The 17,435-nt window shown below is 43.6% G+C and overlaps 6 protein-coding genes across 6 annotated transcripts; 4 read left to right on the top strand and 2 right to left on the bottom strand.

Moving 5' to 3' along the window:
- Nucleotides 1–1,868: 1,868 nt before the first annotated feature.
- F5J12DRAFT_721182 (uncharacterized protein) lies at nt 1,869–2,036 on the bottom strand (the record flags this gene model as incomplete). The annotated part of the gene is made up of 1 exon (XM_051741294.1): nt 1,869–2,036. A coding segment is annotated over one exon (168 nt), but the record flags the coding sequence as incomplete, so codon positions are not given.
- Nucleotides 2,037–2,057: 21 nt separating this feature from the next.
- Nucleotides 2,058–2,309, bottom strand: F5J12DRAFT_721132 (uncharacterized protein; the record flags this gene model as incomplete). Its single annotated transcript, XM_051741289.1, has 1 exon — nt 2,058–2,309. A coding segment is annotated over one exon (252 nt), but the record flags the coding sequence as incomplete, so codon positions are not given.
- Nucleotides 2,310–3,417: 1,108 nt separating this feature from the next.
- On the top strand, nt 3,418–3,774 carry F5J12DRAFT_686958 (uncharacterized protein; the record flags this gene model as incomplete). The annotated part of the gene is made up of 1 exon (XM_051740327.1): nt 3,418–3,774. A coding segment is annotated over one exon (357 nt), but the record flags the coding sequence as incomplete, so codon positions are not given.
- A 1,339-nt stretch (nt 3,775–5,113) lies between these two features.
- F5J12DRAFT_939863 (uncharacterized protein) lies at nt 5,114–5,984 on the top strand (the record flags this gene model as incomplete). The annotated part of the gene is made up of 4 exons (XM_051749669.1): nt 5,114–5,387; nt 5,439–5,567; nt 5,648–5,760; nt 5,814–5,984. Exons 1-4 carry the CDS (start codon nt 5,129–5,131, stop codon nt 5,982–5,984), a joined length of 672 nt encoding a protein of 223 aa, XP_051599670.1. The 5' UTR covers nt 5,114–5,128.
- A 4,205-nt stretch (nt 5,985–10,189) lies between these two features.
- F5J12DRAFT_905722 (uncharacterized protein) lies at nt 10,190–11,368 on the top strand (the record flags this gene model as incomplete). The annotated part of the gene is made up of 4 exons (XM_051748695.1): nt 10,190–10,365; nt 10,419–10,637; nt 10,711–11,047; nt 11,114–11,368. The coding sequence occupies 4 exons, from the start codon at nt 10,190–10,192 to the stop codon at nt 11,366–11,368; spliced, it is 987 nt and encodes a 328-aa protein (XP_051599669.1).
- Nucleotides 11,369–12,353: 985 nt separating this feature from the next.
- Nucleotides 12,354–12,566, top strand: F5J12DRAFT_686981 (uncharacterized protein; the record flags this gene model as incomplete). The annotated part of the gene is made up of 1 exon (XM_051740328.1): nt 12,354–12,566. A coding segment is annotated over one exon (213 nt), but the record flags the coding sequence as incomplete, so codon positions are not given.
- Nucleotides 12,567–17,435: the final 4,869 nt, after the last annotated feature.

Here is a 17,435-nt window from a genome sequence, read left to right as displayed (position 1 = left end):
TTTAAATATGTGAAGGATGGTTGCTGACCAATTATTATCGCTAGCACATATTGCAGTAACCTAAGAATGAATCAACGAATGTTGCAAGTTAGATGACTGATAAATGTACTGTGCTGTGTGAGTCAAAGTGAGGTTCAGTGGTGAAAACCAACCAAAACCAACACAAAAGACAATGAAAGCGAGTGGTGGTGTGCCTATGCGGTACCTAGATGGTAGAACCTGTTCTTTGGGAGGGTTTTTGCGAGCTACAACACTCAAAGATGAGTGCTGAGGGTTGGGGGTGCTCCTGACGAAGAGGGAGCAAGAATGTGATAGAAAGCGATAGGGTAGACTGCTGTCAGCCTACAGAAGGATGGATGGTGACTTAATTCAATGTCCTAAGCTGTACTGAGCTCAGGGAGGGCTTGGAGCAAAGTATATGGATGATAGATGATGATAAGCAAAGTAGATGATAGCTAGACCCTTAATAAAGTCTCAACTATTGAAGCTGATGAATGATTTACTGAGAGATGATAAATTGCGAGCAAGAGGGGCTCTCTGATGTCTTCTTTTTTTTTTTGCTACCTAAGTACAGTGACTGATATACAGTACAGGGGCATTGCCTATGGAAAACAAGGTGCAAACACTTGGTAAGTGATTGGTAACTGATGAGTAAGGAATGTAAGCAATGGGTAATCGTCTTGGAAAGCATTGGTAAGCATTGGTAAGGATAAGTAAGCCAAAAAGCGAAGAATCAGTAAGCAAAGTCAAAAGATTGGTAAGTATTGGCAATAGGTGAGTCAAAGACAGTCAGAATGTCAATGTATGAGTCAAGCAATGTCAGGAACCAAGAAAGCGCACTGGAATCACATTAGGGGGAGGCTGTGCATTTCACATCTTGAAGAGATCGCTTCTAGGCCAAAGTGGGATGACAGAGAGGCAGCGCTGATCTGATGCCGATATAGTACATCCAAAAGCGGACAGGGTGAGTCAGATGTCAACAGGGGTCAAGCTTTGGGGGTCTGTGGGGTGACAGGAGCATAGGAGATCACAACTTTCCCCCCCAAACCATCCTCTCAGTGAAGCAAATAAAAACTTCATGAACAAGGCTCTGTTGGAAGAGAGGATGAAGGGGGAGCATCTTCTGCTGTATCTTGCAACAAGGAGGCAGGGTGTGCATCATACTTGTCATGGACGCGATCAGGGAGAGTGGAGAACAGTAGATTATACTGTAGCTGTCGCAATTTTGGAAGAATGACAGATGAGACTGGTATGAAGATGTTGCAGGGGGCAGGGAGGAAGGATCCATATGCTTCTTGGACTGGAGAGACTGAAACAACCACATAAGACCTTTCCAAGCAAATGACAGACCTGAGGCAACCAAAGAATGTCCTCCTGGAGGTCATACTGACAAAAAGAACACACTGTCCAAGCTGGATGGGCTGAGAGGGGGCAGATGAGGGTGGGATGTACCAGGACACTTCAGGACGGAAGCTGGTAGGAACCCCTGGTAGATATATGTAGCCATGGTCCCTAGCAAAGGGGACAAGTGAAATGACTGATGTGGAGGCAGCCATATCAGAAGAATTAGCGAAATGAGCGTCTTTTGGAGGGAGTGCTGTAGAAACATGTGGAGTGTGCAAATCCTTTCCAATCTTGGAAGGTAGGATCGTGTGGCTGAGCACTACAAGCGAGTGTGGGAATGGTTTCGGTGTCTGCAGAATTGGTGGAGATACATCGAAAACTGGAATGCCGTACACGGGCACTTAAGAATTTTATTGGCACTTAACTTGCCTCCTCCTTTTTCTTTGGCATCAACAACTTGTTCTTGTGCAAGGGATGACTGCCGACATTGCTGGCTGTCCTTCTTTGCATGAGGCCTATGGTCTTCACCTCCATTCATCAGCTACATCCATGTCCACCTCACCAAACACCTTTGGTGTGTGACAGCAGCAAAACCCATCAATGAATCCATGGATAACAATCCCCCACTGAATCAATTTGTGGTGACCATCCATGTGCCATAAGGCATTGGGCCACTTGACATGATACTTGCACCTGGTCTTTGTACAGCAGTCTCATAAAGCTTGACTGAGGCGATCCACCCTAGAAAGTGACTGGATTACATGGTGATACTGAATGTGAACCCCCTTTGCCCACATGAACCCAATGATATAACGAAGTCCAGATTCCAGCCGTCTCTTCTTAAATTCCTTGACAAGATTGTTGAGGTCTGCATCACTAATCTCAGTGTATGTATGCTCAATGCCATGGCACCTCATGTAAAGGCACAGAGTATTTTGATGGATTCCAAGAAGGCACATGAGTTCAGTGGAATGAATGTGTCTTGAGTTTGAAATGACCTCCTTGAGAATGTTGATCTCAATGACCTTCCTTGGTCGTCCTCATAAACCGGTGTGAACTTCTGCTACCAGCTTTAGTATTTCTACATTCTCATCAACACTAAGCATGAAGAATGTGTATGTTAGGCTGATAGCATTGGGAACCATTTTTTTAAGTTTGCTCACCAAGTCCTCATGCTGTCTCAATAGTGTGCAATTGCTGCATACAGCTTCCCAACTAGCTCAGTGGTGTCTGAGAGCCACTTGGACAGGTCAGCACCCACACAGTCTTCTTCAATCACTGTAAGGAGATGCATCATGTTTCCTTCCAGAGAGCCAAGATGACACTTGAGGTGAATTATATCGTTGTCCTCTTGGGTCCACACTTGGAAAGCACACCAATAGATGTTGGAGAGAAAATCAACTGCCACAATGAGGTTTTCTGGCCACAGTGTGGTACTTGCAGGCAGCTGAGGGATGGAACTGGGAAGTGATCTCACCATTGATGGGATGGGTCTTCGAGCTTGAAGCCCAAACCCCAGAATGCGATGTAACAGTATGTGGGATGTATGAGAACACAAGGCAACAAATAAACAATAACATATATAATTTCCCTTACTGTTCCATCAGCCATTTCACCTTAATCATGACTGAATCAGCGCCAGTGACAGTCACCCACCATCCTGAATTTTATTTCAAAAATAGCATGTTCATCTTCTGGGTTGAGAATACACTGTACAAACTCAATCATGACATCTTGGTGAACAAGTCCAAACTCTTCACTAACATCTTTTCACTTGGCCAATATGTGCCAGACAGCCAGGAGGGGAAGGTTGATGGGCAACCAATTATTCTTGGTGGCAAAAATTTGACTTGTTTGTCAAATTCAAGTTCATGTGGTAAGTCTCTGAGCACTCCCCTGATGGTGACCCTTACTGAATTCACTCATTCTAGTCCCTGTCCTTCTGCCAAATATTCCTTGGATGACCTCAAGAACTTGCTGGAATTTGTCTGCCATTTCCAATGCAGTGCCCATATGCTCAGCTTCGTCACCTCTTGCATCATTAAGAGAGCATACTTCTTCCATCCTTCTGAACTCATTTATCTAGGCATCAAGTACAAGATTTGGGCCATCTTCAAAAGAGGTTTCACTAGGCTTTGCAAAGTCCTGCTGACAAAGATTAAGAAGTCTCACCATGTCTGGATGGGGATGGATACTTATGTCACATATGTCTATGTCAGGTCCCATTTGGATGAGTACATCTACATCTGCATGGTCGCTGCAGAATTTCCCCCCATTGTGCATTCTAGCAGCTGTCAGGATCACAAAGGGTGTGCCAAGGATTGGGCTGTGGTGTGGTGGAATGGTATGGGGCAACTCCTCCTTGATGGAAGGAACCTGCAGCATTTGGATGAAGCTATTGATCACTTCAAAGGATTGCAATTTGGCTAGGTCAGTGTGGATTGTAAGAGGCATATGTTTTCATGTATAATGAACCTGAACAAACCACTTGTGCATTCTCATCAATTCATTACTCACATTAAAGATCACCTTGTCCACAAAATCATACCTACATAGTCATTGTACATAGAGATGTAGCATCTTACAATGTAACTTCGGTTTGTCGCAATGTATAGTGTTTTGAGACCTTGTTTCAAATTACGGCCATTTTCAAAACTGAGGGTGCAGCTAAATGAACAAAATCACACACATGTAGTGGCTAAATTTTAGAATCTGAACATCTCAATCAATTCAAGTCAGATTGCCAGTATTTTTGCAGATTTGGAACCAGGTAAATTAGATTCAGGTTCTTGTATAAAAATTAGAATAGTTCTACCGCTATATAAGTCTGAAAAAAAAAAAAAAAAAAAAAAAAAAAACATAGGCTGATTTTACACATATAACCAAGATTGTGATCCAAGTACTGCATATTTCTTCACAAAAAATTCATATTCTTCGAGCCCTGTGTATTACCTAGAGGACAGTACAAAAATTATATGTAATTCTGCAGTGTGCTATTGTGATCTGAAGTACTACACCTCATACTATCTTATCTGCACTTGGTGGCTGCTTACTAATCACGTGCTACCTCCCCCCCTTCCAATGCCTCCATGCCTCGCATCTCGAGACTTACTTCAAATAAAATCATAGTAGATTATCTTACTATCATAAACACTGAAATGAAAAGTTGGTGGCCAGGTGAGCAGTGCACATGAGCAGTGAGTAACCACCTTTGAGCCGCTGTAGCCATATGGATGACTAGCTGCTGACATAATCATCCTTGTCTGGCCACCAACTTTTCATCTCCATGTTCAGTCAAGTCAAGATTACAGTCATCCTGGGACATGCTGCACAAATCGATCACTGGTATCATTAACTGAGTCAATGTCGCTGACATCAAGCAGGTTGTTCCCAAACCATTCTCAGAAAACCTCATACGAGGTCAAGGACTGTTCACCCACAGCATCATGAAAGCACAGGCATCCAGCTTACCCTTTACACCTGTTTTCACCACTCTGGTGGCCATTATCAACACAAAACTTCCTCAAGTGGGAGAGCTCATCTTAACCTGGCTCATAAGCCAGTTTTGATGTGCATTCAAGCATAATGACAAAGTAAGTCGCAATTCTTTCCTGCCTGTTTCAAATCATTGATGTCATGCTGGACAGACTGTTTGTCATTCTTCAACAACTTTCATTGCTCACCTCGTTAATCAAGCTGTCACACATGAGATTATTGCACTTGAAACTCTCATCTTCCTCCTTGAGCACTGAATGGATACTCAATTGAGATTGCAGTTGGATTCATGCATGAGGTCAGTGCATTTCTGGTGGAAAACTCTCCGAAAGCAAATGCACTTGTTTTTGACTGTTTCCATGATGTTCTCAATGAGGGGACCATCAGTCATCACATACAATATATGATAGAGGTGCTTATGCAGGTCTGGAAAGACAAGTATAAGGACAACCCAATCATACCAGATGGGTTGGACCTCATAAAGGAAGAGGAGCAAATTATGCACCACATATGCCTTGAAGAGGAGTTGCAGGCACAAGAAGGGCTCAGTGAGTTTCTGTCATTTGTTACCAGTTTTAGTATTTGAAGCGTTCAGGCAGATATTCTCAAGTTTGACCCCAATTACACTGAGAATGAGGAAAAGTACAAAGCAATAAAAGCTGAGATTCTTGGAGAGGGCTCTGACAATGAATCTGGTCCAGAGGAGTCAAGTGAGGAAGAAGAGCAAGGTATGTGACTCTTTCACTCCTGTGTCATAATTTTGACCCTTTGGTGGCCAAAGAATGAGAAGGTATATTGGATCGGACAGGGACGAACTTGGTCAATCTACAACAAATGATATACCTTACTATCATGAACGCTCTCAACTACAAAGAAGCGGTCCACAAGCTCTTGAAGATCCAGTCGAAGGAAGGAGAAGAGGTGAGTATTGTTATTTTAATTACTTCAAAATCATACTCATGACCATTGGTTAGATCAAGCTCATCAACATGATTATTGAGTGTTGCTTGCAAGAGCACTCTTACTCCACCTTCTACAGCCTTGTTGGGGAACAATTTAGTCAGCTTAATTGTGTCTGGATGGAGTGCATTGAACAAGCATTTGACAACTACTACCATACTGTTCACCGATACAAGACATCCTGATGCTTACCTACCCCACAGAGAGACCAGCAAAGGTCACAGTCAGGGCCTGGCTTGGAGCCCAGACAGCTTGCATGACTACAGGCCACATGGACACAATGGGGAATACAATCAGGAACTTGGTTGCAACTACATGTGAGACAAGTACTGTGAAGACTTGCACTCCCTGCCATCTTCCCCTCATTGGTCTCCCTCACTTCATCAATCTCACTCTCCACCTCGTCAATCTCCCTTGATGGAGGAGATGAAGGATGCAGCTTGTCCAGGAGGAGACAGCAAAGTTTTTTTTCATTGGAGTTGTCAGAGATTTGAATAACTTCTACAATACCATTCATTGATATGTTCACATTCATGTTACCCACCACTTGGTAAATTTACTAGCCAACACAATCATTGTTGTTTCTATATACCTCATGCAAAATTCAATCATTGATTGATTGTTATGTTATGTAGGCATATACAAATATACACATAGTATTGTTATGCAACATGCAGTTGAGTGGTGTGGTTGTGGAGGGTAACAATGCAGCTGAGAGGGCATGGTGGTGTGGTTGCAGAAGGTAACAATGTGGCTGAAAGGGTGTGGTAGCATGGTTGTGCAACTGCAAAAAGTAATGACACAGTCGAATGGGTGTGGTGGCATGGTTGCAGAAGGTAATGATGTGGTTGAGAGGGCATGGTAGTGCAGTTGCATGACCGCAATAAGTAATGATGTGGCTGAATGAGCGCAGTGGTGTGGCAGTGCAGCTGTGAAAAATAAATGTGCAGATTTTATGCCATATAACCATGTGTAGACTGTCCTGCACTACACAGCCAAATGTAGCTAACAGTTACCTAACATTTGATGAAAATTATATATTTAATCGGAACTTGGCCTTGAAATAGACATTTCCCAGCCAATTCGTGAATGTTAGGCCAAGTATCTGTTTTAGAAGAATTCTCTTGGGCTGTTTTATCCCAAGTTTTTGAACATCAATTTTAGGTCACTCAAGGGTCAGTGGTGCCTCAGATTTCTATCACCACAATCCTTATGCTTGTATGCTACATTAATGAAGTAGCACACAGTCAAATTGATATAATACTTAACCTTCTATCAATATTAAAGTAACATCAAGTCTAGATCTACTGTACCTGTAGTACTTGTAAATCAGACATCAACACCAGTATTAATGCAAACTTGTGATTTGCTCAGAGGTAGGGAGTGAATTTTCACAAGGACAACAAATGGCAATCAATTGCTACCCTACAGGCACTCAAGAGTGTACATGATAGTCTTCATATGACAACATTAATATAGCAGACAATTTCTGCACTTTCTCCCACACAAGCTCTCTGATGGATGACAGTGAATCAAAGCTGACCATACCTGAGTTCAGCTCTGAAACCCAATTGCAAATGAACAGACCCTCCATTGGGATCAATGGATTCCAGGTCAGCCACACATTGTGGGGGAACTGAGGGAAGGCTGCAATGAATGCCATCCAGAAAAATTCCCGACTCCATAGCCAGTTGGGTGAATGCTTCTCAGTGATGCTGTGGACCAACCAAAATTGAATTTCATCAGTGAGGGAAGCCCATGCTGCACCACTTGAGATGGTTAAAAGTAGGGGAAAGTGGAAGGTAAGGAAAATCTGTCTGTGAAATCTGTCAGCAGCAATGCACAACACCATATGAGCCACTTACATGTGACAGAGGTTGAAGTGGGGTATGAGGCATTGCATCATAGGTGTGCAAAGATGGCCTAAGGCATGAATATTCTTCGGGGACATGGATAGATATCTGCATAGGCTGTGAATGGTAAAATGTGTCAGTAGATGGTGAAAGAAATAGGATGCCTCACAATGCAAGGCAGTGCATCAACAATGTTCAAGTGGCCATCAAATGAGATTGAACAATTTACTGGACTGAGACCAATGCCATTGACACATTGGATGGTAGACACATTGATGGAGGCCATAGCCATTCTGGTGCACATGGGGTTGGTGGTGTTGTCGATGGCACAAAATGCCAAACAGCAGTTGGTGTCAGTCATGTGACATCACTGCCATGCTGGATGATCAGTGCATGATAACATATGCTCACCAGCAGATGTCCAGCACCTTGTCAAGCTCCTTAAACTTCAAGAATTGGTCTGTGAATGTGAGTTGAGCTTGTCAATTTATCCCCATCAATTCCCTTGTCAATAATCGAGTAGGAATCACACCCTAACTCAGTCTCAGTTTCAATAAAATCAACACTACTGATAAGCAGTTCAGTGGACTTGCAGATTACCCAGACAAGTCAGCTCGTCAGTAGGTAATGGGCCATTTTTCATGTATGTACATGTTGATGTACTCACCCCCCCAGGTTGCATTGATCTACACAAGTGTGTGTACCACCAGTCCCCACAGCACTTGATCAGATCCAGAGGGAGCCACACACCTGAGGGGGTGCAATTCCAATTGTGAGTAGTAAATTACTGTACCCTTCATACCTGCAGTGGTACATACCAGTGTACTACTCACAATTTCCTAGCTTTAATCAATTTACACAGTTACCTTTCTGCAAAGTGCCCAGATATTCAGCAGAGCACCAGGCATTGGCAGACCCCAAAGGTGAGCTTGAACAGTACTGTAAGTTTGAAACTGAACTTTCAAATGCAGTGTTCAGGACTGTTCCTGGTGCAGACAGGGTTCAATGCCTGGTTTGTCCAGGGAAGCATGGTGAATATTTGACAATGCACTGCTGTCATGTCCCTAAGCATGCCAGCACAAGCAAGCATCAGTCAAATCTGGTGGATGTTGAGGAGTCCCATGGAATGGATAGATCACTGGTATCACCTGAGCCAATGAATATCAGCTCACCCCCATTGCAGGTGCCTCCAGCTCTACTTGCAGATATTCCTGGCATTTCACTGTATGGAAGTGGGGGAGATGTGGATGGTAATGCCATTGATGTCATATGGGATAAAACACAAAACCATTGAGCTGACATCCACTGACTATTATGAGGAAATCATGGGGATGCTTCAAGAGGGGAGAGTCATTATTCTCATGCCCATTGCCAGCATCAGGTGAAGAATTGGGGACTGAGATGGATACAAGTTTTGATGAAGATGGAGATCCACACTGGAGTGATCTTGAATGTGAGGATGTGATAAGTATGTTTACCTTTGTCTTTCAGGGGTCAAGACTGAATATTTCTGCTGCAGCTCCAAACACTCCAAACCAATTTGTCTCACCAGAAGAAGTACCCACTGACTGCCCAACCTATCCATGGTCAAACATGATGGTATGAATTAAATTGTCTTATTCAAGATAATGAGTTGTTAGAGCAATGGAGTTTACAGGAGTTTAGAACTCATCTTACTGTTTAGCTCACCACATGTCTGTGTTTCTCTGAGGTCCAGAAAAGAGCAATCTTAGGTTGGGCATGTGCCATTGGGGTAACTGGTATCCCATCTCTCTACAGTATGAAGAAAACATTACCAAAGGATAAAGAAGTTGATGGGGGATCCAACTGAAAAGGTTACAGTGCCATCTGGCACAACATTCTACATGAATTCAGTTGCAAAATTAATTGCAATGGTAAGAGTATGAATCACTCATGCCCAGCCCAGTGCTAACTTGTATTTCATCTCAGGATTATTCCAACCCACTTACACACCTTACTGATGCAGGACTTCCCAGAGGAAGGTGAAGGAAAAATGTCTCAGGTTTATTATGGGGAGAAAATGCTGCATGGTCTTCCACAAGGTCTTGCACCACCAAGTGTTAAGGTTGGAAGCAATGTATACTTTGTTGATGAAATTTTGCAAAAATGCAATGTGGCTTATTTTATTCCAACAAAGTTCTTCTGTGTGCAGAAGAATGCTGAGCAAGACCCAGAGATCCTGGCAATTGGCCATTCAGTTTCATGCACTGATGTAAGTGACCTGAGTTGTGATGAGCTGCTGCATGACTGACTGACACTGGATAGATTGGCTTTTCTGTTGATCCAGAACAAGTCATTACTCCCATCACAACATTTTTTCATACCTTTACAGATATCCAGGCAAATAATGATGAATTCAAAAATGGCTTTACAGGTGAGTTTTTCCTTTTGGCATGTTTTTTATTGGTGGAAATGTTTTTGTAGAGTCCTCAGCATGCTTTGGAAAACTTATGCCAAATCCACTCCATATCAAGTCTGGAGGTTGTTTAGTGCTATCTGTCCCTCTCATCCTGTTCATGGATGATGTCTCAGGCAACATATCAAAACGATGGAACAAGCATCATGTTGTCTATATGTCCAATGCATCCATGCCAAGGGAAATGGTTGAGAAGGAATTTTGCATTTGCTTTGTTACATCATCACCACATGCTACACCCTTGGAGCTCATGAATGGTGTATCAAAATCTGTAAGGTGAGTACCAAATTGTGCAGAGTTCAATTGATTTCTGACTCTGTCATAATTAGGAAAACAATGGAGGAGGGAGTCATCACATGGGACTGCAAGTACAAAACAGAGGTCATGCTCATTGCATACAATGTTTTCATTGCAGGAGACAATCCAATGCAGGCAGAGGAGTTCAGCCATGCAGGACTTCATTGCAACTACTTCTGCAGGACATGTAATGTTGGTGGAACAAATCAAGAGAAGATGTCTGACTCTGGCTATATGAATCTATTTGAGGTGTGTACAGTCCATGTCACATTGGATGACTGACCTACTTTTAGTCCAGTGTGGTGAACTCCACACCCCTGAAAGACCATTAGCAGAGATCAAGAAGCAGGTGGAGTTGGCTAAGCTGCCTGGGGGAACAGAGAAACTCAAGAGTGCAGTTGCCAGTTCTGGCATATGTGACCCAGTGTCAATGTCTATCATAGACTGTTTATTGGAGCTTGGGAAGCAGTTGAGAAAGTGCAAGGCAGGAGTACCAGCCAAGCCTGAAGCAGAGGTTCAGGTGCAGCTGGAAAAGGAATTTGAACTGGCATTGGGTGGACTGTCTCTTGATGACCATATAAATCCACTTCTTGGAATGCCTGGTGTCAACATCCATCAGGATACACCAACAGAAATCCTCCACACTATTCTTCTTGGTATTGTTAAATACTTCTGGGGACTGACCACCTATATTCTTGAGAAGGCCCAATAACTCAACCTCTGCAAGGCATGGCTGGAGTCCATTAACAAAGATGGTCTCAACTCACCTACACTTGGAGCAGAGTATATTTGTCATTACAAGGGTGGACTTATTGGAAAGCACTTCAAAAGCCTTGCTCAGGTCATGCCATATCTAATATATGACCTTGTCCCACAACATGTCTTGGATGGCTGGACAGTGATTGGTGAATTGATTGTACTCCTATGGCACACAGCCATTGATGATGTGGATGAATACTTAGTGAGTGCACTGATGCATTGATTGTTCATGGCATTAATAAATTTCAGGCAACATTAACTCACACAATTCAGAACTTTCTCAGCATTAGTGCCAAGTGTGCTCCCAGCATCCTGATTACCAAGGCCAAGTTTCACTTCCTTCTCCACCTTCCTGACTACATTCAACGCTTTGGGCCTGCAATTCTATTCTCCACTGAATGATATGAATCATTTAACCATGTCTTCCAGTTGGCATCAATTTATAGCAATTGACAGGCACCAAGCCATGATACTTGCCAAGCATTTTCAGGCCAAGATATTATCAAACATATGGTCACTGGGGGGCATTGGTATGATGAGAAGATGAAGAAATGGGTGCATGCAGGGGAGCACATCACAACATTCTTGAAAGCACATCCAGAGCAGTCTGATTGGTTAGGATTGCCCAGTTCATCTGAGAAATCACCTGGTAGGCTTGCCTATTTGCTGTAGTATTGACATATTCACTCAGTGCTTGACAGGCTATGCACAATTACCAACAATTCCAGGGGACCAAGGAAAGAGAAGCAAGATCTCCCCATGCATTCAGTGGCACCTGACTTTATCTGCAACCATCAACATGCCTGGTGAGGATGGTCAAGTGTCAAAAAGAAATAGCCTCTACTATAAATGCCCAGCATTTACTACTGTCAGCCTTGATAAAGCAGCTGTTGGAAGTCATGTTGTTGTTAAGCATAACAGCTTGAAAAAAGCTCCTGAAGACATGGGGGTAAGCATATTCCAAGGAGGCACAACCATTGCTGATAAATGTCTTCAGCTTTGTGTGGCTATGGTGGATGAAATCCTTGTTCCACATGGGAAACACCATGCACAACACATTGCTGTGCACTGTTTTAAATTTTTGCCTGAACTTCATCCAACCCTTCATGTGCCACAGCTCAGGGTTCCAGAAACTATCCACCAACTCATAGTCACTCCAGAGGTATGTAGATTGTTGGAGTTATTGTTACATGGTACTCATCTTTTGGAAGGATATATTGTGTGTGGTCAATGTGCAACATGACTGCATGGCAGAGGGGAAAAACTGCAAAGAAATGCAACATGTGCCTGTTCAACAAGAGCATGTTGAGACAACAAAGATGCACCCCACTGTTGTCCATACATCAACAGATGCTTATCTCCTCAATACTCATGCATTGCACAACTATCAGTTCATTTCTGCTGTCATTCCAAAGGCTCTCCACAGTCAAATTGGCTCTTCCATTGTTGTTGACCATCACTCACTACAACTGAATGCAGCCAAAGTTGTGTGTAGTCAAAAAAGGGGAAATACCAAGGAGGCAGCTATTGCTGAACATGGGAACAAGGAAACCCCTGTGACGTCTACATCAGTAGCAGGTTCTGTAAAAGGTGAGGTGGACATGGATATAGCTGATGAATGGAGGTGAAGACCATAGCCCTCATGCGAAGAAGGACAGCCAGCAATGTCGGCAGTCATCCCTTGCACAAGAACAAGTTGTCAATGCCAAAGAAAAAGGAGGAGGCAGGTTAAGCACCAATAAAATTCTTAAGCGCCCATGTACAGCATTCTGGTTTTCAACATATCTCCACCAATTCTGCAGACACCGAAACCATTCCCACACTCACTTGTAGTGCTCAGCCATGTGATCCTACCTTCCAGGATTGGAAAGGATTTGCACACTCCACATGTTTCTACAGCACTCCCTCCAAAAGATGCTCATTTCGCTAATTCTTCTGATATGGCTGCCTCCACATCAGTCATTTCACTTGTCCCCTTTGCTAGGGACCATGGCTACATATATCTACCAGGAGTTCCTACCAGCTTCCGTCCTGAAGTGTCCTGGTACATCCCACCCTCATCTGCCCCCTCTCAGCCCATCCAGCTTGGACAGTGTGTTCTTTTTGTCAGTATGACCTCCAGGAGGACATTCTTTGGTTGCCTCAGGTCTGTCATTTGCTTGGAAAGGTCTTATGTGGTTGTTTCAGTCTCTCCAGTCCAAGAAGCATATGGATCCTTCCTCCCTGCCCCCTGCAACGTCTTTATACTGGTCTTGTCCATTGTTCTTCCAAAATTGCGACAGCTACAGTATAATCTACTGTTCTCCACTCTCCCTGATTGCATCCATGACAAGTATGATGCACATCTTGCCTCCTTGTTGCAAGATACAGCAGAAGATGCTCCCTCTTCATCCTCTCTTCCAACAGAGCCTCATTCATGAGGTTTTTATTTGCTTCACTGAGAGGATGGTTTGGGGGGGAAAGTTGTGATCCCCTATGCTCCTGTCACCCCACAGACCCCCAAAGCTTGGCCCCTGTTGACATCTGACTCACCCTGTCCGCTTTTGGATGTACTATATCAGCATCAGATCAGTGCTGCCTCTCTGTCATCCCACTTTGGCCTAGAAGTGATCTCTTTGAGATGTGACATGCATGGCCTCCCCCTAATGTGATTCCAGTGCACTTTCCCAGTTCCTGACATTGCTTGACTCATACTGTGACATTCTGACTGTCTTTGACTTACCTATTGCCAATACTTACCAATCTTTTGACTTTGCTTACTGATTCTTCGCTTTTTGGCTTACTTATCCTTACCAATGCTTACCAATGCTTTCCAAGACGATTACCCATTGCTTACATTCCTTACTCATCAGTTACCAATCACTTACCAAGTGTTTGCACCTTGTTTTCCATAGGCAATGCCCCTGTACTGTATATAAGTCACTGTACTTAGGTAGCAAAAAAAAGAAGAAGACATCAGAGAGCCCCTCTTGCTCGCAATTTATCATCTCTCAGTAAATCATTCATCAGCTTCAATAGTTGAGACTTTATTAAGGGTCTAGCTATCATCTACTTTGCTTATCATCATCTATCATCCATATACTTTGCTCCAAGCCCTCCCTGAGCTCAGTACAGCTTAGGACATTGAATTAAGTCACCATCCATCCTTCTGTAGGCTGACAGCAGTCTACCCTATCGCTTTCTATCACATTCTTGCTCCCTCTTTGTCAGAAGCACCCCCAACCCTCAGCACTCATCTTTGAGTGTTGTAGCTCGCAAAAACCCTCCCAAAGAACAGGTTCTACCATCTAGGTACCGCATAGGCACACCACCACTCGCTTTCATTGTCTTTTGTGTTGGTTTTGGTTGGTTTTCACCACTGAACCTCACTTTGACTCACACTGGACACTGAGTGCACCTGGAACATGACCAACTTCTGGAAATATGTTGACTGTCTCATGCAAGAGATTGTTATGCTTCTGTCAGGGGTCCTTCCTTTTTCAATTCCTCGCAGTCACATGCATCACATGTCTCATTGCGTCCCTGATAACTGTTGCCATCCTAGGGGCCTGTATGTTGGAAGGGTCCTTTGGATCACCTGCTGTCAAGGTGTTGCCAATTCCTGTTGACAGCATACTACCCACATGATCCAGTATTCCACCACCCTCTCTGATGGATGACTTGTTTCTTTCATGATCCACTGACTCACTTCTGACCCATCTATGTTGCTTGGATGTTGTACAATAGGTCTGGTGTCAGGCTCCTCGCTGTGCATTGATTGTGCAGCCAGTATAGCCTTCATTGCCTCCCTACCCCCATCATGTGACACTGTATGACTCTTATTTATTTTGTTGATTGTTTTGTTGATTACTGTGGATATGCATCTCTCATGACTGGTACAGTACTTGTGTTTAGCAGTATATAACCTCACATACTTTACTTTGTATCCTCAGTTTTTTGATATCTTGCAACTCAGCTAACTTCCTTCTCTCTCGTCCTCATTCTCTCTCTGTGCTCCCTCTTGTAAGATGGATTGCCAGAAGACAGAACCTTTGTCAGACTTTAGAGATAACTGAGCCATAGGGGTTACAGTAAGTTCGGCCCATAGACTCCCCCTTGTGCATGTCGTGTCTATTCCATTTGAAGAAGCCACCATGCTTGGGCATAACACAATCGAAAAACTCAGCACAGTTTTTGGGATTTGTTGACCTCTTCATGAAAGTCTACTTGTCCCTGGTTACTGAACTTCAACAAACCAATTCCTCTAACAAACAAGGCTCGTTGGTCTCCCTACATGTAAAGACTGACTCACTCTGTCCCACTCCTCGAGTAACAAGATCAAGAAGCATCCCTCTACCCTAAATCAAATCCACCGCTCTACAGGCAGCCACTAGGCTTTAATAGATTGCCTCCCTAGAGTGAGTGCTTGTTTCTCCCTACATGTAAAGTCACTCGCACAACCATCAACCTTATGCTGACAGGTTTCTTTCGAGAAATAAATCCTCCCTCAGCCTTCGTTATCACTTCTCATTAAAGTGTCTAACCCTCAGAAATCGAGACCCCCAGTCCCTCCTCGACCAAATCCCCTTGGGCTTGGAAGGAACCCTCCTTTACCACCCGTGCCATTAGGAAGACTAGGCCCCTCGGTTGTCATATCTATCCCAGTTTAGGGATTCAGAAGTTGTGCTTAGTTCAGAAGAAGAAGATGATCAAAAGTCCGAAACTTCTTTTGGATCAGTCCTCAAGGAAGAACAAGAAGCATGCAAACTACCCATTATGTCCATGACACTCAGTCACAGAGAAACAGCTCCTGAGATGCCTACAAGGACCTTCTCAGAAGAGGAGCTGAGAGAAAGGTTGGAATCCCAATGGCTCACTATGGCAGAGGAGCTCCATTGAGCTATGCATGCCAGGAGTAGCAACTCATTTCCAACAGGAATGCCTATGGACTCGGCATTACGAGATTGGTATCAGAGAAACTTCGGAAAGGTAGTTCCCCCAGAGGTCCCCTTAGCAGGGTCCAGTAAGGATAAGGCCCCAGCTGATGCTGATGACTCGTATGATTGCCACCCACCCAATGGAGGTCAGGAGTTTAATGTCGGGCATCCTGGAGAATATGACAGAAGCCACAATGGGCTTCAGACCTGGATTACACAGGTTGAAGGTTATTTGAACCTGAACAAGCATGTCTACAATTCAGAGTCACTCAAGATCTCATTTGCGCTCACCTACATGACCAAAGGTGCTGCAGTATCATTCACCGAAAATTATCAAAACGAAAACAAGCTTCTTGACGGAACAATTTATTACACAGACACCTTCCAGAGGTTCATGGAACATCTTAAAGCTACTTTTGAGTCTGGCAACCAGACTGCCTTGGCAATACTCTGCCTTTCAGACATTCAGCAAGGCAAACATGAACTAGAAGCCTACATCACCAAATTTATGGGGCTTGTTAACAAGGCTCAACTCAAGGAAGAATCACATGAAGCAGGAATCTTCTTTGGGAAAGGCTTGAATAAAGAATACTGTGATTGGGTTCTCAACTCTGGGCATGCCCCTTCCATGGTCATAGAGTGGATACAGTGCACAGGAGAAGCAAGAACCATGATCGCTATGAAGCACATCCTAGAAGGGAAGGAATCTCAGTATGAACGAAAAATCATTCATTACCATGGAGGTTCCTGAGATCCTGATGCGATGGACGTTGACAAGTGAAAACAGAATGTTAGATGTTCCGGATCAGAAATTAAATGCTTCAACTGTGGAGCCGAAGGTCACTACAAGTGTGACTGCAAAATCAAGGTCAAAACCCAACTTTCCAATGTCCACATTGTCCTTTCAGAGGATGGCATGAAGACCGCTTATGTCGGAGATCATGAGGCTAATGTGGAGGAACAAAAGTTGTTGGGTTTTTAAAGGGGACTGACGAATCTCCTGCAACAGTCAGTCCCATTGCTATATTGTCTGCTAAATGTACTTCTATAGATGATGAATCAAATATGCGAATTCATTCCCCTCTTGGGTTGGTCATACTGCCGGACTTCAAAGCAGGAATTTGGGCTTGTATTGATTCAGGTGCCAAAGTTTCCCTCATCTCAGAATGGATGGTTCAAAAACTTGGAATCCTGACTTATCAAGTCAAGAGCAAGTTCACAGGAAAAGATGTCGAATGGGTCACTCAAAAGGTAACCCTCAAAATGGAAATCAAGGAGCACATCATTCAAGTCAAGTGCTATGTCAGGCCACTGGTCAGAAAGGAACATATCCTTCTCGGCATGCCATTCTTAAAGGAATTCAAACCATGCATG

Source organism: Pisolithus orientalis (genome assembly GCF_024613125.1).
Source record: "Pisolithus orientalis strain OTSU chromosome Unknown F5J12scaffold_15, whole genome shotgun sequence".
NCBI lineage: Eukaryota > Fungi > Basidiomycota > Agaricomycetes > Boletales > Pisolithaceae > Pisolithus > Pisolithus orientalis.
This window is presented reverse-complemented; position numbering and strand designations above follow the sequence as displayed.